The sequence below is a fragment of the Uloborus diversus genome, chromosome 1, assembly GCF_026930045.1.
Source record: "Uloborus diversus isolate 005 chromosome 1, Udiv.v.3.1, whole genome shotgun sequence".
Classification (NCBI taxonomy): domain Eukaryota; kingdom Metazoa; phylum Arthropoda; class Arachnida; order Araneae; family Uloboridae; genus Uloborus; species Uloborus diversus.
This window is the reverse complement of record NC_072731.1, coordinates 13,799,700-13,825,895: the sequence shown is the minus strand read 5'-3', so window position 1 is coordinate 13,825,895 and position 26,196 is coordinate 13,799,700. Positions and strand designations below refer to the sequence as shown.

The 26,196-nt window shown below is 36.1% G+C and overlaps 1 protein-coding gene across 1 annotated transcript; it reads right to left on the bottom strand.

Moving 5' to 3' along the window:
- Positions 1-2,072: 2,072 nt before the first annotated feature.
- LOC129234298 (uncharacterized) lies at positions 2,073-23,147 on the bottom strand. Its single transcript, XM_054868293.1, has 3 exons — positions 20,649-23,147; positions 19,613-19,860; positions 2,073-2,085 (listed from the first exon to the last, which is right to left on the bottom strand). The coding sequence occupies exons 1-3, from the start codon at positions 23,145-23,147 to the stop codon at positions 2,073-2,075; spliced, it is 2,760 nt and encodes a 919-aa protein (XP_054724268.1).
- Between the last annotated feature and the right edge of the window lie 3,049 nt (positions 23,148-26,196).

Sequence of the window (26,196 nt, the reverse complement as noted above, 5' to 3'; positions counted from 1 at the left end):
AGTTTGCTCACAGTAACATTTTTTAAATCTAATGTATATTCGATCTATATTCTCACAACAAAAATGTATTGATTTATTTATTCACAACAAAGTTTTGAGCTTACCATTTTGCTTTTACGTTCCTGAACGAAATGAAAATATTTTCTTTTCTTTTTGTTGCTTCCATGGTAACTATTTTTGTTTTCCTTTATTTTATTTTAGAGAATGCAATAAATGAATAAGGCACTAGTTACATTATAAAAAGCGTGCATCAAAATCCCATATCGTTATTTTCCCTTCTCCCCTGCTAGATTAATTCAGATGGAATACTCGGCAGATTTCCAAATTACATACTATCCGCGGTCAAACAGTATTTACATTTAAATGCCCCTCCCTCCACTTCCCTCTCTCCGTTTTGTGCCCTCGATTACCAGAAAAATCCAACCCTCAGCGCAGAATACAGAATAGAAATACATACATAATTCTCTCTCTCTCTTTCATTTTTAAGCGGAAGGAAAATTAAACACTATAACTTTTTTCCCCCTCCTCCAAATTTGGCTGCTGTCCAAACGGCGATTTCGAAAATAGTAGCAAACCACAAAGTTGGCAAATAATTGATGATTATTTCTCACGTCACGGTAGAACAAGAAATGTAGCTTTTTTAAGTTCTCTTCTTTATACGTATTTTCTTTTCAGACATCGTTTTACATTATTATCATAAATGCAGTTTATCACATTATTATAGCAGTTTTAAACAGCTTTTCCCTAGTACACTTGTTGAGCATGCTGCTCAAAGTAATATAGAGAAATCTTTGGTTTTCCCACGTGTGGAAACCAAACGTTTCTAACAAACGTTACATTATTGATGCGATGTATATTATGGCTCTGATAAAAAGACAATTGACCTAGGAAAAGTTCATTTATGTTTAGGTTGAAAGAGGAGAAATTCTTAGATTGGGGCTCAACGTCACAACCGTTGTTGGCAACGAAAATGAGCTTTCAAACAAGAAAAGCCTACGAAATGTTCCATCAAAATGAAAAAAAAAAGAGGAAAATTTACAATAATGTAAGATAAATTAATGTGACTTTTGGCTTTTTGAATTCAAATTATGTTTTTCGCAATCACGAGTGTGTGTGTGTGTGTGTGTGTGTGTGTGTGTGTGTAGGCGTGTGTGTGTGTAGGATATGGACGCAATCTGGAGACGGTTTTCGCGAGAGGAGCAGCAACGGGGGGGGGGGGGGGTCGACGGTGGTGCTGCAGAGGGAGGCGGGGGGGAAGATAAAATCACAGGACATCAAAACCGTCAAGTGAGAACAATAAACAATGTGATTGCTCAAAAAAAAAAAAAAAAAATAATAATAATAATAAATAAATAAATAAATGAAAATTAAATCATAATAATAATTATATATATATATATATATATATATATTAATTTGAATTTTTGGCATTTTGAATTCAAATTATGTTTTTCGCAATCACGAGCGTGTGTGTGTGTGAATGCGCGTGTGTGTTTGTGTAGGCGCATGTGTGTGGGTGCGTGTGTGTGTATTTTATGCATGTGTGTGTAGGCGTTCGTGTGTGATGTGTGTATGTAGGTATATGTGTTTGTGTCTGTGTGCAGGCATGAGTGTGTACATGTGTGTGTAGGCGTGGGTGTGTATGCGTATGTGTAGGATGGACGCAACCTGGAGACGATTTTCGCAAGAGGAGCAGCATCGTGAGGCCGGTCGACGGTGGTGCTGCAGAGGGAGGCGATGGGAAAATAAAATCATAGGAACACAAAACAGTCAAATGAGAACAATAAAGCAATAGTGATTGCTCAAAAAAAAAACCCTCCACCTAACAAGCAAACAAACTCATTAAAATGTAAAATAAACCTCAAATAATGAAAAGGCTATAAAATAACATAAAATTCGATTCAAATAATCCGCCAAAAAATAAAAGCAAAATGTTGAATCAACCGCTGAGGGTATGCCTGGAATCTCATTAAAATATTGAATCAGAAAAAGAGGAGCAAACACTGCTCCTAAGTCTAATAGATCTTATTTTTCTATTTTCGGTTACGTAGAGAAGGTAAAAAGTCGCCATGTCAATATAAGTACCTGCAATGGAAAAGAACTGAGAATTGTACTTTATAAAATGTAGAGAAAGGTGATGTTTTAATTAGCGTCTGTGATCTAACACTGCATAAAAAACTGTATGGAACGTGTAAAGAACAAAAATACAGTATAGTAGCGCCTTAAAGTGAGTTAGAAACACTTTAACCAATGTCACTTCAAGTTTGTGGCGAACCGATGAAAAAAAAAGCGTTTTGCAGGGATTCATCTATTGACAGTATTAACATAATTAAATCGATTACTACTCACAAACTATCATCAATAGCGCCAAATTGAAACCAGAATCGAAAAAATCATTTTTTTTTTCGCCTAATTTGTCGCCAACTTGAAGATATAATGCCTAATATTCACCAAATTATAACATCACTTTTGCTTGCATTGAACTTGACACTGATTTACTCCAAGTGAAGCGCTATATTGCGGAATAGTTCTTATAAACAATAACTTTTCGTCATTTGTATTCGTACATCTAAAAAGAGTAAGCTAAATCTAGTTCAAGACTCCGATGAGCGCAGTCCATTGTAAACGTGAGGCAGAATTTTTTTTCCGGGGTGATATAGGGGTGGATGGGGCACAGTGAGACAAAGCTATTTTTTAATTTTTTTAAATTATAATCTGCAAATGATGCTAGGTACCTATGAATCCGCTGCAATTGACCTTGTGGGTTCTGGGATATGAAATTGTTGCTTGTGTTTGCAATCAAATGATCGTTATTTTTCTGATTTCAGGCAAGCATAGTTTTTTTTTTCTTGACTCTCGCATGCGTCGATTTATAACATTTTCTTTTATGAATAAAAATTAGCCGTTTGAACATTTTAATTGTTCTTCCTATGTAGCTAATTATCATTCAAACATGAACGAAACTTAGAATGTTGAATTAAAAGAAAAAGGCGGAGTGGGGTCAGGGGCCATCCCGAGAGAGGACGGCGCCCGGGGTGAATATTTTCTGGCGCCCCCTACCCCTCCCCACCAGAACAGTGGGCGTATAATAGAAGCAAAACTGTAAAATTCATTAATACATAATTAAATATGCACAAGCATCCTTCGTGTAACACGCACGATACCTGTACTACACGGTACAACACTGTAATTGTTGCCCTGATTTATGTTATTTAAATAGTACATATAAATAATTGAAACAATAATTTAAATAAGTAAATACGAAAGTCTCGCATAACACAGTTTCGATATAGCACAGTTCGAATCAACCATGTTATACAAGGGACACATGTAATCAAAAATCCAATGTTCGATTTTAAAAAAAATTCAATAAAATTAATTTGAATTTTGACATTTTGAATTCAAATTATGTTTTTCGCAATCACGAGTGTGTGTATGTAAGCGTATGTGTTTGTGTGTAGGGGTTATGTGTATGTGTGTGTAGGCATGTGTGTTTGTGTCTGTGTGCTGGCATGAGTGTGTGGGTAGTTGTGTGTATGAATGTGTGTGTGTGGGGGGGTATGTGTATGTGTGTGTAGGCATATGTGTTTGTGTCTGTGTGCAGGCATGAATGTGTGGGTAGTTGTGTGTATGTGTGGGTGTCTGTATGTATGTGTGTGTAGGTGTATGTGTGTGTATGTGTTTGTGTGTGTGCGTGCGTGTGAGTAGTTGTGTATGTATGCACGTGTGTGTAGGACATGGATGCAAACTGGAGACGGCTTTCGCTATAGGAGCAGCATCGTGAGGAGCCCGTCGACGGTGATGGTGCGGAGGGTGGCGGTGGGAAAAATCAAAGGAACGTCAAAAAAGTGAGAACAATAAGCAATCGTGATTGCTCAAAAAAAAGCTTAGTTTATGGAGCCCCTTCATATCTTGGCACCCGGGGCGATCGCCCCCCTCTTCGGACGGCCCTGAGTGGGCAGAATGAGACAGTCTCAGTTACTTTACAGGTATTTTTACCTCATCAAGTATACAAATAAAACCACATAAGACGAAAATAGGAACATTTTCTGACGATTCCATGAAAAATTCATTTGTGACTTACCTTCTGATTTCAAATGACGTTTTAAATAAAGTAGATCATATAAAAATCTGTAAATTATAAATAAAACTAATGCAAAAGATAACACAGTAGAATAAAACTAATGCAAAAGATAAACAGGAGAGCAAGAAAACTCTTGCTGTAACAAAGTGTTTTCTTAGGTTCTTAGAGTTTCAGAGGATATCCAAAAACCGAAGAGAGAAAAGGTTGAAGATTGAAGAAAGAGCATAAAAAGGGTAAAAGAGAGAGAAGAGTATCATTGCAATTGATGCTTTTGGAAAACAAATTTAAAAAAAAAAAAAAAAAAAAACACAACAATGGGGTCGTTTTCAAAATTTTAAAAGTATTTTTTTCTGAAAGAGCATGCTTAAAAACATAGGATCTGACCATTTTTTAAATAATTTGTTTTAGTTTAATATTTTTAAAAAAACTTAAATCGGTGCGCTTTCATTGTTTACACTTCTGTCGTGTGACATCACAAATGATGAAATGCCATTCAATGTTGCCATTCACAGAACAAAATATTTAATTCGCATCTTTATTCACGTGTATTGGCAACGATGTGGTTGATAGCAAGCGTAGAGTGCAATTTTAACTCGCTGATTGATTATCACAACGTGGAAACGTAGTAGAAAGATGCGCCAAATTGCAACATTTGTGACGTCATAAAGACCACGGCTTGTTTAAAAAATCGGATATTTTAAAAAATTAATTTAAAAAGAACATTGGGAAAATCAAAGTATTTTCTGGGTCCATGTAATTTTTTTTTGCTCATTTTATCCATTTCAATGACTAAAAGCAGTACTTTTGACTGAAGGAAACCATCCCATTGTACCAAAAGTCGATGTGAGCAAGAAATTATCTTTTTTCCTCCCTCCCTATTTCTCTGTGTCGCTGTTGTTATTGATTTGTCGACTCAAAAACAATTTTTACAGTGTATTACATTAATTTTTAAAGAATATGTAAGTTTTTAAAAGTTATGTTTGCCTATTTTTTCTCAATATTTTTTGTTGTTCCAATTACCCCTTATAAAGTTTCAAACTGCAGAAATCCAATAATCCAAATATTTGATTAATGAACTACAAAAATCTTGGGAGCAACTTGTGTAACAGTTCTTCAAAACATAGTTTTTTCTTTTTTTTTTCTTTCTTCTGCTTTTTTGCTTTTGCAGAAAGTGGGGTAAAAACTTCTCAACGGTCCGCGCATCTTAATTGCAAATTTCGTCCTGCGGAGTCGGAGGAAAAACGACCGGCTCTGACCCCTGGAGCTCCGACTTCGGCTCTGCAGCTGTAGCAGAATTGCGGACTCGCGGAAAAAATAACCGACTCCGACTCCTGCACTCTCAGAAATGGACTTTTAGTACAGTGCAATTAGACATGAACCCCAACATCCAAAGTAAAAGTTTCCCGTACACTCCAAATTGTTGTATACTGTCCCCCATATTGTTTGGTAAAAAGTTACACCGTTTTCAGCGTCGGGTTTTGGGGGGGGGGGGGGGAAGAAGTTGGTAAATTAGTAGTTTTTACCAGTTTTTTTGGAAATATTTAAAAAAACTATGGCGTTTAGCGCGAAAAGTGTAATATACAAAATAATCTACACTAAATTACGAACAAAATGGTTCTAAGCATTATTTTGTCGAGTGAACGATTCCAGAGTTATGGCGGGTGTAAAAGTAGAAAATTTTCGCATTTTAAAGAATTTTTGGAAAATGCAATTCTACCTCCTCCGTAAACAGAAATAACTAAACAATTTTATTAAAAAGTAATATTGTACAATCGTATTCTAGTCTAAAAGAAACTAAGAGGCACCACATGGAGTTAGAAATGTAGAAATACTGGGAACGAGAACCGGTTTTCTGCAATTTGCGTTAACTGTGATAAAGCACTTGAAGTTAGACTACTAGCTTCAAAAAAGATTGAAAACAAAACATTCAGAGATAGACTAGAAAAGAAAGTTAGCTGTTCAGTCTCTAGCCTCTATTACCAAGTCTATGACAATTAGCAACACCACTGTATGTGTGAACCCTAATACCAGGGGTGTTTGTGATCCGAAATTTCAGAAATTTCCGACATTTTTTGGTTGACAACACATTCTAAAACGGAAAAATTATTCTAAAAAATAAAAAAAAACTTGAAAAATAATTTTTATCTATGATTTAAATGATTTTTTTATGCATAATTTGAAGAGTTTTTACTGGGGAGGGAGAAGGGTCGAGCTTCCTCAAAGTTTCAGAAAATTTCACACTGCCTTCAGAAAATTTTACTTGAGTCCACGTGCACCCCTGCCTAATACTCTCTCACATCGGATGGTGTGCACTGTAAGAAAATATGAGAGACTTTAAGAAATACTGTTTTTGCCACGAAAAAATATTCTAATAAGCGGGATATTCCAAAAACCGGGATAAAAATAACACATTACATTGGTTTGGTACATTGAAAATGTATTATATTAAGCGGGATATTCTTTTAACCGATATTCTAATAAGCGGGCTCGCCCTGTATTTTAATTTTAATTATGTGCATATCCTCCACCCTTGGTTCCAGATTCAAATGAATCATCGATCACCCCTTATTTAGAAAAAGTGTCCTACATCATTGATGAACATCACCTTCTTCATCGTGTTTTCTGACGTCTCCCAGCTATTTTCAGACAGATTTGCGAGCAATGCATAAATTACGTAATTGCTCATTATAGGCCAGCAACTTGTTTTTGATGAATACGAGCAAGGAACCACAAAAGATGAAGAACAATTACGTAGATCACGTTCTAACCACTAACATTGAAGTCAAAGTTGAAGACTCAATCGATGTAACTATCAACCAAAGTGAATTTCTAAGAAAAAAATGTGCCTTATTTCTCTCCTGACAATGTACTTGCAAAGAGGCGGTTGCACAGTTCATCAAGCATCGCGTGACGATGATTTATTTATAGTTTTAACAGCGATTAATAAAGCTAAGAATGGAATTGAAGCTTGTGTGATCGGTGATGACATGAACTTACTAGTCTTGTTGAATGTTCACACACCATCAGAAAACAAATTGAAAATGGTGGTACCAAAGAAAGACAATCAGCAGGAGAAGGTGTGCGCAGAAAAGTATTTCTTTCTTGAAAGAATACTGAAGATCTAGATAGCTTTCGCTACCAGTGTTACTTGCAGGCTATTGCAAAGCAGCCCATACATTCATTGTTCACACACACACAAGTTGGCTTACCCTCACTTCAACAGCTACCAGGCAGCATTCATATAGAACCTACCACCAAGTTCAGCAGCGGCTGGATGAAAAAAAGAATTTACCTCCAGTGGGGGTGAAAGAAGATTGGTGAATACCTGAGACCAATTACAACAATCTTATTAGTTGGTCCTCTTTGGTATAAATACCGGTGTCCATTTGGTTGCTGTCAGTTCTCTCGCAACTTCTGGTTGTGCTGGTGAGCTTTTTGCACCGATGAAGAAACTCCATTGTAGCCTTGAAATAGTTATATGCTGTATTTTCTTCAATATTTGTGCTTTAATTTACGTTGGTTTTTTTCACTTTAATTAATTACAACAATGCCTTCTGCAACTCCCAAGGAATTACTTTCCCTCATAGTGCGCGTTTAAAAAGCCGAATGCGTCCATAACTGGGCGAGTGCAGAAGTAATGGTCTAAACTGCTCAAGCATGTACAGTAATTGTTCAGGTCTAGGAAGTAATAACAGGGGGCACTTATATCATAGACAAAGATCTAGAAGAGGACGGTGGTATGCTTGAAGAGGACTGAATACTGGTGAATACTTTGCATCACAATATGTCCGCATTCAACATTCTACATTTTTATTAAATATTAGTATTGAACTCAGTTTACGAACGTCAAAAAGTTTGATAAAATATAGTTGCAATATACAGGCAAAAAAGCCTATTTTCTAAAGAAAAAACTTCAAAAGCAGCACTTATAAAAATGTTATTAAAAATGATATAACTATAAATCATAATTGTTATGAATTTTTATAATTTAAAATCATCTATGTTTAAAATATATTCATTCTTATTGCGGCATTGTCTAGAGAAAGTTTGGGTTTCTCCGTGCCACAGATTTACATAACCACGGTCCATGAATGCTTTTTTTCCCCCTTAAAAGTAGAGCCCCTTGAGTAGGTGGTGAGGTTGTCGTTCCTTCAAGGGCTAATCACAAACATACCACCAGCACCATAAATCGCAATTTGCTTTTTACAAAACACTCCTCATACAAAAAATTAGTTTCCTGAGTGATAGTGAATTTTTTCAGAGTGATAGTGAATTTTTTTTCCGAAAAATCTAAAAAAATGCGAAAATTTTCTACTTTTACACCCGCCCCTAACTCTAAAATCGTTCACTTAACAAAATAATGTTTAGGACCATTTTGTTCGTAATTTAGTGTAGATTATTTTGTATAAGGCACTTTTTCGCGCTAAACGCCATAGTTTTTTTAAATATTTCCAAAAAAAACTGGTAAAAACTACTAATTTACCAACTTCTCTCCCCCCCTCCCCCCAAAACCCGACGCTGAAAACGGTGTAAACTTTTTACCAAACAATATGTGGACAGTACACAACAATTTGGAGTTGACGGGAAAACTTTTACTTTGGATGTTGAGGTTAGACCTTTTTTCGGTCTATTTGCACCGTACTATTTCAAATTTGACGAAATTTTCTTCGTTTTTGACGAAACCACTTCCAGGGATATGCTCCGAGCGAACATTTCGTCAAATTGAAGAAACCTGCTTTTGTTAGTGGTTTGAGGATGCGAATTTCGTCAAATGTAACGAAATATTTCTTCTTTCTAGTTTCGTCAAATTAACAATCATTTTCGTAGTTTTGAGAGCATTAGTTTCGTCCAAATTAATTTCGTCATATATGAGGACGTTAATTTCGTAAATTTTTAAGAAAATTTATTTCCTTCTTTTTCTCTCTCTTTGAGCACATAAGTTTTTTTTTTTTTTGAGAATACAGTCGAACCTCGTTAATTCGAACACGCTTAAAACAAATAATTGCTGAAATGAACTTTTTTGCAATCCTTGTCTTATTGTTTATTGTTTTTTGGATAAAGCGAACCACATTTTATAATAATCGATTTTAATGGTCCCTTTAAGTTCGTTATAACGAGGTTCGACTGTATTTTATAAGATTTGTGTGCGTGTGATCAAATCCTAAATTCAGAATCTTACCACCGTAGTTTCCCACTTTATTGCGTATAGTTACTTTCACAGGCCCGTCATTTACGGGGTCAGGGGGTCAATTGACCCCCCTCCCCTCCTGTCCTGATTTTTGAACATTCATGTTTTTACACATTACTGGCCGTTGTTTTAGTTGGTTTTCTGTAAAAATTTTATTGAGTACAGACTCTTTGTCATATTTGGGAAAAAATTGAAACAACGGGCCTGCAGTCTCCCCCCCCCCCCCCCCCATCAAAAAAAGAAGACAAGTAATTGTTAAAAAAAGAGGCACATAAAATATGTCAAGCAAATTTTTATTTATGTAAAAATGCAAACAAACACCTTCTTAAAAAAGGTAAAACAAATCATTGCAGATTAAACTCCCCATGGTATCTAATTAAACCCCCCATAATGGGGGGGGGGTTCCTTCAAAAAATCTAATTTTGTCGGATATTTTCCAAAGTTGGCACAGAGGTTCGTTATTTTAGGCTCGGGAATTCACACAAGGTCGTTTATGTCCCTCTATGGGGGGGGGGGAGACAGACAACCCCGCATTGGGGGTTCTCCGTATTAAAAAAAAGTTTTTGTCCGATCTTTTTTAAATTTGCCACAGAGGTTCTCTGATTATCAAGAATCACGCAGGGTAGTTTTCATCACTTTATAAGGGGAGGGGGGAAGGGGGGGGGGGTTCCTTGAAAAAAAATCCAATTTTTGTCGGATCTTTCCAAAATTTGACACATAGGCTCTTTGATGCACGGGGATTTACGCAGGGTAGTTTTCGGCCTTCTATGGGGGGGGGGGGCAACCCCTATGGTAGTTTTCCTACAAAAAATCCAGTTTTTGTTGGATCTTTCCGAATTTGGCAGAGTTTCGTTATTTGATGCTCAGGAAAATTCTCATAGGGTGGTTTTCTTTCCGCTATGGGGGGCAACCCCCATACGGGGGGGGGGGGGTTCTTATAAAGAACCAGTTTTTATCATATCTTTTCCAAATTTGGAACATAGGTCCTCTGATGCTCGGGAATTCACACATGGTAGTTTTCAACCCTCCTTGAGGGGGGGGGGGGGGAAGCAACCCCGCATTGGGGGTTCTCCTTATATAAAAAAAAGTTTTTGTCCGATCTTTTCTAAATTTGCCATAGCGGTTCTTTGATGCTCAGGAATTCACGGAGGTTAGCTTTCGTCAATGTATGGGTGGGGGGGGGGGGGGGGCAACCCCGATGGGGGTTTTCCTTGAAAAAAATTCATTTTTTGTTGAATCTTTCCAAAATTTGGCATAGAGGCTCGTTTATTGATGCTCAGGAATTCTCATAGGGTAGTTTTTGCCCCGCTATGGGCGACAACCGCCAAATGAGGGGTTTTCTTACAAAAAACCAGTTTTATCATGTCTTTTCCAAAATTGCAACAGATGTCCTTTGACGCTCGGGAATTCCCGTTTGCGTCCCGCTATGGAGTGGGAAGCCACGTGTGTGTGGGGGAGGGGTCTTATAAGAACCCAGTTTTTGTCTAATCTGTTCCAAATTTGGTACATTTGTCTTTTGATGTTTGGGAATTCTCATAGTGTAGTTTTCGTCCCGCAATGTGTGGCAAACCCCGTAGGAGTTTTCCTTATAAAAATCCAGTTTTCGTCGAATCTTTTCCAGATTCGGCCCAGATGTCCTTTAATGCTGGAAATCCACATAGGATAGTTTCCCATGGTGCAGTATTCATATGGGGTACTACCCCATGTGATTAAAGAACCTATGCGCCAAATTAGAAAAAGATCTGATAAAAGCCTGGATTTTTGTAAGGAAAACACCCCTAATTGGGGAAGGGGGGGGTGCCCCTAAAGCGGAAAGAATATTTCAAGTTGTTTGAACTACATCGCTATGTAAGGATGGCGATGCATCACGATGTAGAAATTCCTACATCGCCCTTGCCCCTACTGGGAATATAAAAGTGCTACTTCCTCAGCAGACATTGGGTTCTGGAAAAATAAATCATGTGCCACTTTTATGCACAGTTAGATCGATATATGCTCGGGAGAAAATTGCTGAGAAGTTTCTTCTTCATTGCATCGCATGAAAAAATTCCAGAAAAAAAACAAAGATTTTTATCCGACTTATACCACAAATTTCAAAGAAAAAGTACAATAAAATGGACAACTTTAAGTTAGTACATATTTGTTCTAAAATTAGATACAGAAAATAAAATTAGATAATCTTAAGAAAAACCTTACCTTTTTTTGTTTTCCAATTAATTATTTGTTTTATTAATTTTGCTTGTATGTAGAATGTTTATTTGGCCAAATTTATGTTTAGTACAGGAACTTTATTATTGCATGAACAATTATCTGCCAAAATTGCAAAAGGTATTTGAAAATATAAATCTTTAAAAAAATGCAGATGTGAAATAAATCTTTTGGTAAAATGAATTTAGTGTAATGTTTGTTAAATAATTATAAAAATATAACTTTACTTTTTACCCCTAAGTTTTGATTTTTATTTCCAAACATGTGTAACATGAAATCAATGTATAATATACAAACATTTAGAATATTGTTATAATTATGAAAAAGTCTTCGTCTGTCCTTGTTCCGATTATTTCCGTGATGTTGGATCCATCCTAAAAAAGTTTTAAAAAGAGAATATATGCATAATAAGTAAAGGTTTAAGTCCATGGGTGTATGCCCTCATGCACATGGATCTTTTTTTCCAGGAAAGTTTTACGATTAAATTCAGCAGTTTATTTCTGAAATAAAACATGTTTTCACGATTACTTTTAAAATCTCAGTTCTTTTTCTTAAGTTAAAAAGCTACGATTCGCTTGTGACTTTGAAAAGCATCTGATTTAATTTTCATATTTTTCAAAATATATTTTTATTTTGATGCTGTCAGTTTTTTTTTTTTTTTTTTTTTTTCAAGCAGATTGGAAGAATGAGTTATTTTTACAGCGGATGAACAAAATTTTTATTTAGGCAGCTAGACTCTCATTTTCCTGAAATTAATTTCTGAATAAAATTCTAGAATTAGAGTTCTCTTCAATTTATCGAGAATCAGCATTATTTAGCCATTAAACGAGTTAATTCTTTTGCACATCAAGTCGTAAATTTTCATTTTTTGAGCTATAAAAAAATCAAGGGTGCAAAAATTGTTGATTTGTGATTTTTTTTTAAATTTATTTTTTATTTTAACCGATAGCCAAAATACACCGTTTTTTTCCCCGATTTTCGTGTTCCGTTTTCTTCACGAATGTTTTCTGAAGTACCCCCCCCCCCCCCACCCAAATTAGTTCCAATAAAGTACTTAGGAATTAAGTAGTACTGAAACTGGTGATTATGATTTTATTTGCACTTTTTTCAGAGATTTTATTGTGCTATGTTATCAATAAACAACATTTACTTACCGAGCTTTACCTCCTTAAACCACTATCAAAATAGAATCAAAAACTCAGGGCTCCAACACTCGAAGCCATGCTCCCTTTCATAAGTTAACTAGTAATTACATAAAGCTATCTTCTAGCTGATGGATAGGGATTTAGTAGGAAAAAAAAAACTGATTTTTCTGCTATACTGGGAGTAGAGTACTTACAAAATGGGGCGTAGCTTAAGGGCGTGTGTACTTCGGATTTTTTTAACTCAGCTGGTAATGATTTTAAGAGGGAATGTTGCCAAGTAAAGTTGTTAATTGATAGTATAGTACCTTGAAATCTTTAAAAAATATTCGAACAAAATCATAAAATCATCAGAGTCAATCACTAGTACAAAAATATTCAAACATAGCTCTACTTACTAGTTTGGGACGGAGACGAAGGGAGTATCACCTTTTAACTAAGCATATTTGATTTTTAAAATATGCAATTTTCACGCAGTAAATAAAAAACGCCAAGGGAGAAGAGTTGCCAAAGATAGGGGAAACCCAATAACAAAGTGCATTTTCTTGTTTGTTTGTGTCTTGAGAACTAATTGACTGATATCAATGGATTTTTTTTCAAAGGTATATAATGAAAATAGGGACTAGTGTGGTGAGCAAAGCTTGTTACATATATAAAGCTTATCGTATATTTTCATTATCCTTTTAATTTTTCATATATTTTCCTTATCCTTTTAATTTTTCATATATTTTCATTATCCTTTCAATTTTTCAATTGAAGTTCGGTTAAATTTTCAGACATTTTACTTTATATTCAGCAAAATCACAACTCCAACTAAAAGATTTGGATTTATTGGAAGTTCATCTATAAAATGCTTCTTAGTCTGATTTAAGGGGACACTGGATCTTGAAAACAAACCTTTTTAATTATTAATGGATTTGAATGAAATTTTTACCATATACTTTAAACACTGGTACAAGCTTAATTATAAAATTTCGGTAAAAAATTTTAATTAGAAGACCAATTATTTAAAAAAAATGTTAATAACCTTAACGATAATTAACAAAACTTTGAAAAGTCCCTTGCGTAATTATTTTGATTTCACAACACTGAAACTTATTTTAAGTAATTCTCAATACTATAATAAATAAAACAAAACTCAAAAAATTGTCCTCATATTCAAATAAATTCAAAAAATAAAAATTTCGAAAATGCCCAAACTTTCTTCTTCTTGAACGTCCAGTGTCCACTTAATGTAGACCGGGATTTCTCACTTTTTGTTGACAATATCTTGAGGCGGCAAATATGGCAATAAATCTAATGCTGCATTTATTTTAGCTGTAGAAACTATGTATAATGGAAAAATTCATAATTATGACAAATCGTGTAACACAAATTGACATAGAAAAACTTATAAATTTAGTGCATGAAGTGGGAAAATAAACAACAAAAAATGCTTATTATTGTTATTACAATTTTCAAATATACTATACTATCTTTTCTTTTTTGAGCAATCACGATTGCTTACTGCTTTCATTTGACTGTTTTGAGGTCCTATCATTTTATTTTCTCGCCAGCATCCTCTGTAGCACCACCGTCACGTCGACCGGCCGGCCTCACGATGCTGCTCCTCTAGCGAAAACCGTCTCCAGGTTGCGTCAATATCCTACACTTACACGCATACATACACGCACGTACACAAACACATACACACACAAGCACATACTCAAATACATACACACACGCATACCTACACACAACTACCCACACACTCATGCCTGCACACAGAAACAAACACATATGCCCATACACGTACACATTCCCCCCCCCCCACACACACAAACACTCATACACACAACTACCCACACACTCATACCTGCACGCAGACACAAACAAACATGCCTACACACATACAAATACCCCCTACACACAAACACACATACTCCCCACCCACATAAACACACACACTCGTAATTGCGAAAAACGTAATTTGAATTCAAGATGTCAAAATTCAAATTAATTTTTCTTCTTCTTTTTTTTTTTTTAATCGAGGTTAAACATTAAAACTTCACTTCAATAATTTATTTTAATTTGCGGAAAAATTGAAAAAATATTGGAAATATTCTGCTGAAATATCAAGAACAAAGAGTTCTTTATGGAAATTAATATTTTCTCAATCTTAAAATGATTTTATCAAATTGATATTTACTTCATGTTTATGCAAGTAAAAAAAAAGGCTGCACAAATAATGAACATAAACACTTATTGCTAGAAACATCTGCCGCAGGGAAAGGAGATTATTATAAACAACGTGGGGTAAGCTTGTAAGCATATTGGGGGATTGGTATATAGTATTTGTTTAAGAAAATAAAAATGCAGAATGAAACAAATTTGAACTATTAAACTAAAAAATACACTTCGTTTAACAGAATTATTTTTGTAAAATTCATGGAGAAGAATGAAAACACATAACCATGTACTATATTCCATGTTGAAAGTAAAAACTTCAAAGTTCTATGCCTTTTATAAAAACGCTGTATTTATCATCTGGTTAGTTAAGCTACGTGAGGGTTTTTTTTTTTTTTTTGTAAGTTTAAATTCGTACAAACTCTTTAGTCATGTTTGTAATTTTTTTAACGAAATAAAGGAAGTACGCTTTTGGAAACAAATGTCAACGAACCAACATTTTCTTTTGCAAATAAAAAAAACAACGCTAGCTACGCCTAACGTGGAGGCGACTCAAAGTTAACACACACAGAATTCTAAACCTAATCGAACCGTTCGTTTTCAATTTTTGTGTTTTAAATACAACTGCAAACACAACACTAAACAAAAATGTAACAATACATAAAAGAAGGCACATTGCACATACAAATTTCAATAAATACTAACCTTTTTTATGAATCCTTTAGAATAATTGAGGTAAGATAATTTAACGCGCAAGTACAAGATTGAAACGAAAACTCCCAGGATGCACTGCAATGTGACGAAATCGGGACGAAATAATTTCGTGAAAAATTTGAGATTTCTGGCTTCGTCAAATATCACGTGATTCGGTGACGAAAGGATCGTCGAAAATTACGAAATAGTGCTCGAGGATTGCCGAATCGTCAAAATTGAGCGTTTCATTTTTGACAGTGTGGAGCTCCGACTTCGGTTCTGCAGCTGTAGCAGAACTGTGGACTCGCAGAAAAAAATAACCGACTCCGACTCCTGGAGCTCCGACTTCGGCTCTGCAGCTGTAGCAGAATTGCACACTCGCGTAAAAAATAACCGACTCCGAACCTTGGAACTTTAAAGTAAGTGAACGCCCTGTTTTTCAAAAACAATCGATTTTGAGATTTCGAAAAATTTTGAGCCCTAGTGTTCTTTCTAAACCCACAATTTTTATTAAAATCGCAGAACGATTGAGAATGCTAGAAGAAACTTACTAAACTCAGTTGCACTGCGAAAACCAAATTCAACTTATTCTTGATTTTCTCACAACCACGTTTTCAAAGTTTTTATTGACGCCAACAGCTCTAGCGAAAAAGCATTAACGCTAAAGATTTGAAACTTTGCAAAAATAGTAATTAAATATATTACTCTTTACTAATAATAAAGCAGTAAGTCTCTCTGTCCGGAGGATGTCTGTAGGATGTCTGTAGGATGTCCGTAGGATGTCTGTGACGCGCATAGCGCTTAAACCGTTCGGCCGATTTTCATGAAATTTGGCACAAAGTTAGTATGTAGCATGGGGGTGTGCACCTCGAAGCGATTTTTCGAAAATTCGATGTGGTTCTTTTTTTATTCAAATTTTAAGAAAAAAAAACTATCATAAATTACGAAATTATCATAACGTGGAATCGTAACATGGGCACAAGCCAATTGGCGAGATACGAAATTATCATAACGTGGAACTGTAACGTCGGTACAAGCCAATTGGCGAGAAAATTCACCATACATCATTTGTAAATATACAAGCGAACCAAAAGACCTTTAATTTTTCTATTACGGGCGAAGCCGTGCGGGTGCCACTAGTGTCATATAAACCTCGAAAAATTAATGTGCATGCAATATGTGGTTCTGAAATAAGGATCAATTCAACTTTGGGGGCGAATATGACGTTTTTCGAGGGAATTTATCAAACATTTACCCATAAAACCTGTTTTTAGTTAATTAGATCCAAATTGGAGGGTTATATCACTCTCTGGTATCTAACGAAGAGATAGATATAACCTGTCATAAAATTATGGAAAAGTGAATGCACTAAAAGTGTTAACCCCTTTTAGTTTTTTCCTAAAAATATGGCCTTTTCATTGAAAAAAGCCCATAGATTTTTTTTTTGTACAAACAAGTAGTCAAAATGTGTTGTTAATGTCATATTTCATAATATCGTATAAAGTTTTAGAAAAGTGCAGCTTGTTGTTACTCAAATAAAACTTCGTAAATCCCGGGTATACAATTTATTGTAGATGACATGACATACACAGGATATAATTCTTAAACATATTGAGCAACTTAAAACGTATAATAATAGTATATAATTAGCTTAGAACAGTAGGACGTATAATAACGACAATTCAAAAGAAAGTAATTCTAAACATTTTTCCGTTGCCAGATTTACTAAACATAACTATAGTAAAAACAGTGTTGCCAAATTATCAAACGAGTTTCAACATACTCCCACCTTTTGTATTGCAAATAAAGCTGGTCGCAATACAAAACTACAATAAAATAAAATACATCTTACTAATATTATATATGCGAAAGTTTGTTTGTATGGATGTATGGATGTATGGATGGATGTTTGTTACTCTTTCACGCAAAAACTACTGAACGGATTTTGATGAAACTTTACAATAATATAGCTTATGCATCAGAATAACACATAGGGTAGTTTTCGTCCCGTTATGGGGGGCAAACCCCCCTTAGGGGAGCAATAAAACACAATTTTTGTATAAATTCTCTAATATTGGGATGAAAAAATACTTGCACATATTTACATTATATGTCCATCGAAAGCTCTGATTTTTCTGCTGAAGATGGCACCTGTTCGAAATTTCTAAGTAGAATAAAAAACGAGTTATGAGCTTTTTAGATCCATGTTCGAAGGCTTTCCTCAACTCAATACAGTATTTAGTGTATCATCTCAACTCCCTGTCGATAGCGACAATTGTTGTATTGTTGATTTTCATTGCTTTTCGTGATTGTTCAAGGCTTTTCTCAAGTCAAATCTTGAAGTAAGATTTTTGCACAAGATTGGCAATTAATACATGATTTGGCTGATGATTTTCCATTTAAACGGAACTTTAATGTAATTAATGGTTTTTATTATTATTTATGCTGATTGAACACTTACTCATTATCCAAACAACCAGCAGATCGCCAACATTTTTGCAGAAAGATTTCCGTAGCTGATGCATTTGGCAGTTTTTTCAACGTTGCTGTTTCTGAAGCCGAAGACTACGTCATAATGTTTCTCAGCTTTCACCATGTAAACAAAATATCGCCAATCAAAGAATTTTCAAAAGACTTTTTTTACTGTGTTAAATAATCCAGCAACTAAATTAGGCAAATCCATAAACAGCACAAAAACTTCCATTAATTTTCCTTTTTGCACAATTTCAAACAATCACCAAAGTTTATTACTTATTTTGTAACATTTCGGATGAAACTGTTTAGCGCCATTTTATGGTGACCAAAAATATCTCAGCATCTGGCGACGATATCTCTGTAACGAAAATTAATATCATATCGTTTTACAAAGTAAGGAAAGAATGGGGGAGCATCATCGAAGGTACCCCGAAACGACGTTCGCAAATTCGTTAAAATCGCACCAAGAGCCACAATGATTAAAATTTTCCGAAATAACTAAAGCAAGTATAAGGGGATTACGAGCGCAGCTACTTTTTTTTAATCACTTCGTACTTCATTAGCCATACAGAGAAGGTTTTAGACTCCATGTTAAAAAAAAGTATCAACAGATTAATCTTTTTAAACATGAGAAGATTAATTTCATGTTTTTTAAATTTGTATATGCTTAAATATAGTGCTTTCGTTTCTAAATCAATACTACTTTGTTCTTTATACTTATTGCTATTTTAGTTTTATGGGTAAGGAAGAAACTCGATTTTCAAGCACGTCAAAAAGATGTGTTTTAAATTCTTTCACTTAAAACAGAAAACAAAAGCAAGTAACGATTTTTTCTAATAATTATTACTGACCCAGGCAACGCCGGGTATTTTTGCTAGTTTGTAAATATACAGGCGAACCAAAAGACCTTTTCATTTTCTATTACGGGCAAAGCCTTACGGGCACCACTAGTTACTAATAATAAAGCTGAAAGTCTCTCTGTCCGGATCTCTGTCTGTCAGGATCTCTGTTTGTCAGGATCTCTGTCTATCAGGATCTCTGTGACGCGCATAGCGCCTAGACCGTTCAGCCGATTTTCATGAAATTTGGCACAAAGTTAGTTTGTAGCATGGGGTGTGTACCTCGAAGCGATTTTTCGAAAATTCGACGTGGTTCTTTTTCTATTCCAATTTTAACAACAAAATTATCATAAGATTGACGAGTAAATTACGAAATTATCATAACGTGGAACCGTAACATGGGCACAAGCCAATTGACGAGATACGAAATTATCATAACGTGGAACCGTAGCATGGGTACAAGCCAATTGGCGAGAAAATTCACTATACATTATTTGTAAACATACAGGCGAACCAAAAGACCTTTTAATTTTTCTATTACGGGCAAAGCCGTGCGGGTTCACTAGTAATAAATAATTTCAAATTATAACAAAATGAAAGACAATGATGAATAATGCAAATAATAGTTAACACAATTTTAAAGTCACAGTACGAGAAAAAAAAAATTGAAGTCTACAAGTCCAAACGTTGTGGAGGGAATATTCGTCGACCACTGCGGGTTTGTTTCACTGGTTGAGGTACCTCGGTCATGGGAATGAAAATCTCAGCGTTAGGGTTGAGGGTTTTTGGAATAGAAGCTGCTGTGGACTCCAAGTACCCTGAATCGATATTAGCTGCTACCTCCTTTCCATTTGCTGCTAGGTCTGATGGCAAATCACTGATTGACATTTCGAGAGGATACAGCCTCTGCAAAGGTCTAACGAGGTAGCCATTAGCAACTCGTAGTTTGGCAATTCTTTGGATACCATCCCTGCCAGGATACAGTTCAACAACATGACCTAATGGCCAGTTCAATCTCTTAGTGTCCTCACATCCTATGAGAACTATTTCTCCCACCGAAATTTCCTGCTGTTTTGATCTAGATTTCGGATTGCGTACAAGTTCACCTAAATATTCCTTCTGGAAGCGTTTTCGAAAATTATCGCGCAAACTTTGCACATAACGCACTCTTTTTAATAAATGCTGGGAGTCAAGGATGTCCAAGTCATGTGTTTCTGATCCTCTTATGTCTTGTATGAAATGAGCTGGAGTTACAGGTGTCATTTCATTCGGATCGTCCGAGATATAGGTGAGTGGTCTCTCATTGATGAACTTTCTGCTTCGCACAACACCGTGAGCATCTCTTCGTATGTCACGCAAGCCTTTCCCAAGCACTTTCGTAAAATTTGTTTAATACTATGTACCATTCTCTCCCACCAACCACCATACCATGGCGCGGTGGGTGGGCTAAAATGCCATTTGATGTTTTGCAAGGCACATTCAGATTGTATTTCCTCCCAATTCAATGATTGAAGGGCTCGTGCTGTTCCAGTAAAATTTGACCCCCCCCCCCCATTGTCAGAATACATTACAGAGCATCTCCCTCTTCTAGCGAAGAATCTTCTCATTGCTTGCCGGAATGCTTCAGCTGACAATGACGTGACGAGCTCTAGGTGAATGGCTCTATATACAGCACATGTGAACAAAACAATCCATGCCTTGGTACCTTGACGTAAGTGTAAAGGTCCCGCCAAATCTACACCAGTGACTTGGAATGCAGAAATGCGTTTTGTTCTATCAATGGGTAGAGGCGCTGTATTCGGCTGTACTGGCTTGCTGGAATGTCGCTTGCAGATCACACACTTGCTTATAACCTTTCTAACAACCCTCCGACCGCGAGGAATCCAGTAGAGCTCTCGAATATGATTCAGAGTTGTCTGAACACCACTATGCATCAAAGCTTTATGAACGTATTCGATGTACAGTCTCACGATGGGATGATCTGGTAGTACGGTTGGTTTTTGAAAATCTTCTGGATCTTCACCCAAAACTAACTTAGTTTCAACTTTTAAAACTCCAGACTCTTCGGAAAATCGTATAGACTTCGAGTATTTTTCCTTCAATTCAGCATGCAGTTCTGTTTGTACCAATTTAATGACGGCGAGTTCTGCCTTCTGTATTTCTTCACATGTTAACTCGGAGATAACTCGGGTGGACTTATTCCTAGCATTATTTATAAATCTCAGCATCCAAGCTACCATTCTTATAACTTTGCTGTACTTAGAAAAGTATAGAAGCTTCTTGCTGAAGTTTTCCTGTAAGTTAATATTCGTGCTGCAGATAACACTTTTCTTTCTTTCAACTAAAGCTTCTTCAGGCATCGTAATCTCAGTATTTGGCCAGGTATTTTCTGTTTCTTGTAGCCAAGTGGGACCCTCCCACCATCGACTATCTATCAGCTCCTTCCAATTACAAGAACGCGAGGGCAAGTCGGCCGGATTCATAGATCCTGGTACAAATCTCCAACTATCGACATTTGTAAGTTGACGTATTTCTTTAACCCGGTTACCGACGAAAGTATTCCACGGTTCTCCTTTCGTTATCCAACTTAGAACAACCATTGAATCGACCCAAAAGGAAATTTTTAAAGGTTGCTGTATTGCTTCTAAAACGGTACTTGCTATTCTTGCACCCATTGTAGCTCCAAGCAACTCTAAGCGTGGAATCGTCGGTCTTTTCATCGGAGCTACTCTGGCTTTGGCAGTTATTAATTGGACAGAGGTTCCCGTTTCTTCTTCAGAGCGTAAGTATACACAGCAAGCGTATGCATCTGCGGAAGCATCGGTAAAGACATGCAGGCTTGTATTCTCAAGAGTTCCTAGCATTAATCGACGAGGTATTCTGCACTGTTCTATGAAATCAATATGCTTCACCCAGTGTTGATATCTATGTTGAATATTTAGAGGCAGATCGTCGTCCCAGCCTATCTTGTTTTTCCAAGCTTCTTGAAGCAATAATTTTGGAAGAAGAGTTGCAGGTGACGTAAATCCAATAGGATCGTATATGCTGTTAACTACAGAGAGAAGCTTTCTCTTTGAAAGGATCTTTTCTGAAGTCGTTTTACAGCCAGCACAATAAAGTTCATCTGCATGAGTGTCCCATTTCAGGCCAAGTACATTCTGATCTATGCTTTCTTCAATTCCACTGTAAGCCCAGCATCTCAATTCAAAGGAACCCTTTTGCATTACTTCTATAGCTTGCGATTTTAATTGTTCCAGTTCTTCGCTGGTATTCACACTTGTGACTAAGTTGTCTACATAAAATCCATCTTTCATTCGATTGATCGTGTTTTGCAGGACTATTGATTGGAATTCCTGCGATTCAAGATGAAATTTAATCGTGGCATTTAATAAGAAGGGGCTTGATGAAACGCCGAAAACAACACGACAATGCCTGTAAAATTTCATCTTAGTGTGTTTTTTGTCTTCCCACCAAAGGAATCTTAGGTAGTCTCTATCTTTGGCAGCTAAAGAGAGTTGAAGAAATGCTTGTTTAATGTCTGCAATTACTCCAATGGCACCACAACGAAATTTACTTATGAGGCGAGGGATTTCACTTAATAAACTTGGTCCTGTACTAAGACAGTCATTTAAGGAGGCATATCCGGGGCGTTTACATGAAGCGTCAAAGACTGGCCTGACCTTCGTGGTAGCGCTTGATGATTTAACGACTGGATGATGTGGCAAATAATGACAAGCGTTTGAACTTGACATTTCAGCTTCTGTCACCTCCTCTATGATGTTATCATTCTTCCACTGCTGTAAGACACCATCATACAGTTCGTAGTAATTGTCTTTCAAAAGACGCTTAGTAACGGTGTGAAGTCTTGCTTCTGCCTGGTCGTATCCATTATACAAGTGGGGATGTCCTGCTAGCCATGGAAGAGCCACCTCATACCTGTTGCCAGTTTTCCGAATTGTCTCTTGAAAAAATGTGACCGTTTCTTCATCTAGCTCCTTAGTTGTTTTCCTCTCAGTGGGATCTGTTATACCCAAAGATTCTAAGTCCCAAATTTTGTGTATCTCTGAGTGATGCATACATAGCGATACCATATTTATGCTGCTCTTCTTTCCTGGACCTAAAACACTCCATCCGAGTTTCGTTTCTACGGCTGTTATACCAGATGGCAGAACTTCTATTCTTCCTGTTAATATTCCTCCCAGAAAGTCAGCACCGATGAGCATGTCAATAGGAGGAGTTTCTGGACCTATGTCTGTTAGTTCAATTCCTCGACGTTTTAATTCTTGTACTAAATCTGGGTCACGTATGCGAGGCAAAGAAGAACATATCTTGGGCTGGTCCAAAATTGACATGTTGCACGAAAACCTTCTATCGATACTCTGAACGTTGATGTCATAGCGACCATGTTTAACTTCAGCTGTTTGCTTACCACCAAATAGTCCTTGGGACAATAACTCTGTACCTGAAGGCTTTAACCTTAACTCTTTAACTACTTGGTTGGTTACGTAAGATCGCTGTGATCCATCATCAAGGAGGGCTCTGACATAAATTTCTTGATTTCCATTTCTTAAACGTATCAATATTGTTTTCAAATATATAACCTTCTGAGGTGTAAGTTCCGTAAATAAAGTGGACGTATTCACTTCTATCTTTGATTCATTAGGGAGTTGAACCTTATTTTTTCTAGGCAATTCTGGGCACAAAATTACGTAGTGTCGCTTTCCACATACAAGGCAATGAATATTACTGCGACAGTTTTTCGCCATGTGTCCAATCTTCAAGCACACCAAGCAGCAGCGTCTACGTATTACAATTGATTTTTTTTCTTCTGTACTCATAGAGGCAGCTTTATGACAGTCTTGACTGTCATGACGTTTCTGACAAAAAATGCACTCAGTCTTACAAGGCCTTTCGTAAGAAGATATTAAACTCATTGCTGTAGGTTCATCTTTGCTTGAAGATTCCTTCTTACCTTTTGCGGGTTGACCAAAAGCTCTTTCAGCTAAAGCCCGATGTTCTTCCCCTTCTATCTCGCGACGAAGAAATGACATCAACCTTTCCAACAGTTTCTCTTTCGTAATTTGGACGGTTTCTTCATCATCCACCTCACTTTTTAATAAATATCTATCCCAAGCCTTTAATACATCAGTTGGAAGACACGACTCCACAACCGGATACAACATGGCAGCATAATTTTGCGTAGTGACGCCTAATGTTTCCAGAGCTCTTAAACTCGAACCGAGCTTGTCGTACAAATCAGAAAGCTTAATGTTAGCTCGGTTGTTTACCAATGTTAAAAGATCTCGTATAAACATGTCAATTAATAAATCACGTCTGCCAAACCTGGACTCGAGATGTTCGATAACCTTAGCATAATTTTTCTTAGATGGTGGATAACTTTCTACTATATTGCGCGCTTTCGAAGTAGGCTTCAATGATGACAGAAGATACTGAAACTTATCCTCTTCTAATATACTAGTATCTTCATGAATACGACTGTATTGCGCCCAAAAGGCAACCCAAGTCCTTGGCATTAGGTCATATTCTTTCAATTCAATTTTTGGAAGCTTCAACTTAACAATCGTAGCTGTATCAATTGGCGAAGAAGCGCCAATCATACTACGCCGTAAACAATGCTCATATTCTGTTTTAAGTTCAATAAAGCGATCTCTATACGTTTCCATTTCATCATATTCCTTATCGCTTTGCTCGTAAATTTCCAATAATTGAGCATCAGCACTAAATAAACGCTCGGCTTTATCCGCCAACTTATTAAAAATTGCGCCAAGTTCATTACCTCCGACTTCTTCTTTCTGTGTTCTTTCAAATTGATTACAAGTCGTGGTAAATAACCTTCGTAAATTAGTTCTTTCTTTCCGTAATCTTTCAAATTTGGCGAATTTCTGAGTGATAACGGCATCATCTTTGTCTTCGTTGTCAGACATATTCGCTATTCGAATCAAAAAATACAAAGTTCAAATATCACGGACGCCACTTGTTGTTACTCAAATAAAACTTCGTAAATCCCGGGTATACAATTTATTGTAGATGACATGACATACACAGGATATAATTCTTAAACATATTGAGCAACTTAAAACGTATAATAATAGTATATAATTAGCTTAGAACAGTAGGACGTATAATAACGACAATTCAAAAGAAAGTAATTCTAAACATTTTTCCGTTGCCAGATTTACTAAACATAACTATAGTAAAAACAGTGTTGCCAAATACTGAATGAAAAAATATTTAGGGTGTTCGCCTACCTTAATGACTACGAGCTCAGACTTATTTACCTCAAAGTAAAGACTCTGCAAACCTAGAAACGCTGAACTTGGTGACCGTTTTATGCATTCGTTCTTTTACAAAAGAATCATTCAAAATTCAAAAATATCACTCAAAATAACTGCCTATAGTAATGAAACTTTTTTTTTTTTTTTGAATGCAAGTGAATAAAAATAAGTCGTCACAATATTTCTGCTGATAATGGTGCTCATAAAGAGGCTTTAATACACCTTCTTGTGTGTCCTTCTTATCCGAATACACATCAGCACGTGCGCTCGGGTGACGCAACGCCATCAAAGTTGATAGAGTATTTTTCTCCCTTTTTTTAATCGGATGCCATATTTTGTTATCTTTATACACCCACGTTTCTATTAATGTGAAAGATAGGATATCTTGTGGCACATACGTCACGAAATACTAACGGTCATTTGAATGAACTTAGCATATATTGAGCAGCTGTTTATAGGTTCGTCGAGAATGGAGGACTGATTCATTGATTGAACTTAATGGCATAAAAGTTCCTATTGTTAGTTCCACGACTTCCTTGTACGTCTATTAAATCATCGACGTTTTAAATAACTTAGAAGAAATAGATATGGGCACTCATGTATGCGCGAAAGAAACAAGGACAGCTCTGGAGATCATGCCTGGAAGGGGCAAAGAATTTTTTAAAGCTCTATGAATAAAAATTAATTTATTTCATCCCTTATTAAAACATGGGGGACATGAAGGATCCAAAATTTTGGCATAATTTAAAATTAAAAAAAAAAAATGTATGCGCAAATGTTTGTTTTTTTTGTAACCCTTCACGCATTAACTACCCAACCGATCACCCTGAAATTTTGTATACACGTTGTCAGGGGTGGCGGGGTGAACATAGGGTACATTTCGTTTAGAAAAAAAGATTCCATGATTTTTATTCCAATTTTAAAGAAAATCATAAAGTTGCAAATATCTCATCGAAGAAAAGTCATATTTGTTCGATTTTTGCAGCATGTTAAAGCCATTAAAAAGCTGCACAAGGGGAACTTTACCCGAAGTTCGAGAGATGATTGTAACACCCCCTAATTCGTCATTTAAAGTTTATTTCGTAGTCTCAAACGAGGCTTGTCT

Coding starts and splice junctions, on each gene's coding strand:
- LOC129234298 (XM_054868293.1), bottom strand. CDS start 23,147: ATGTCAATTTTGGACCAGCCCAAGATATGTTCTTCTTTGCCTCGCATA. Junction 19,861..20,648: donor GTCGGAGGGTTGTTAGAAAG/GTTATAAGCAAG, acceptor TCAAAACAGCAG/GAAATTTCGGTGGGAGAAAT.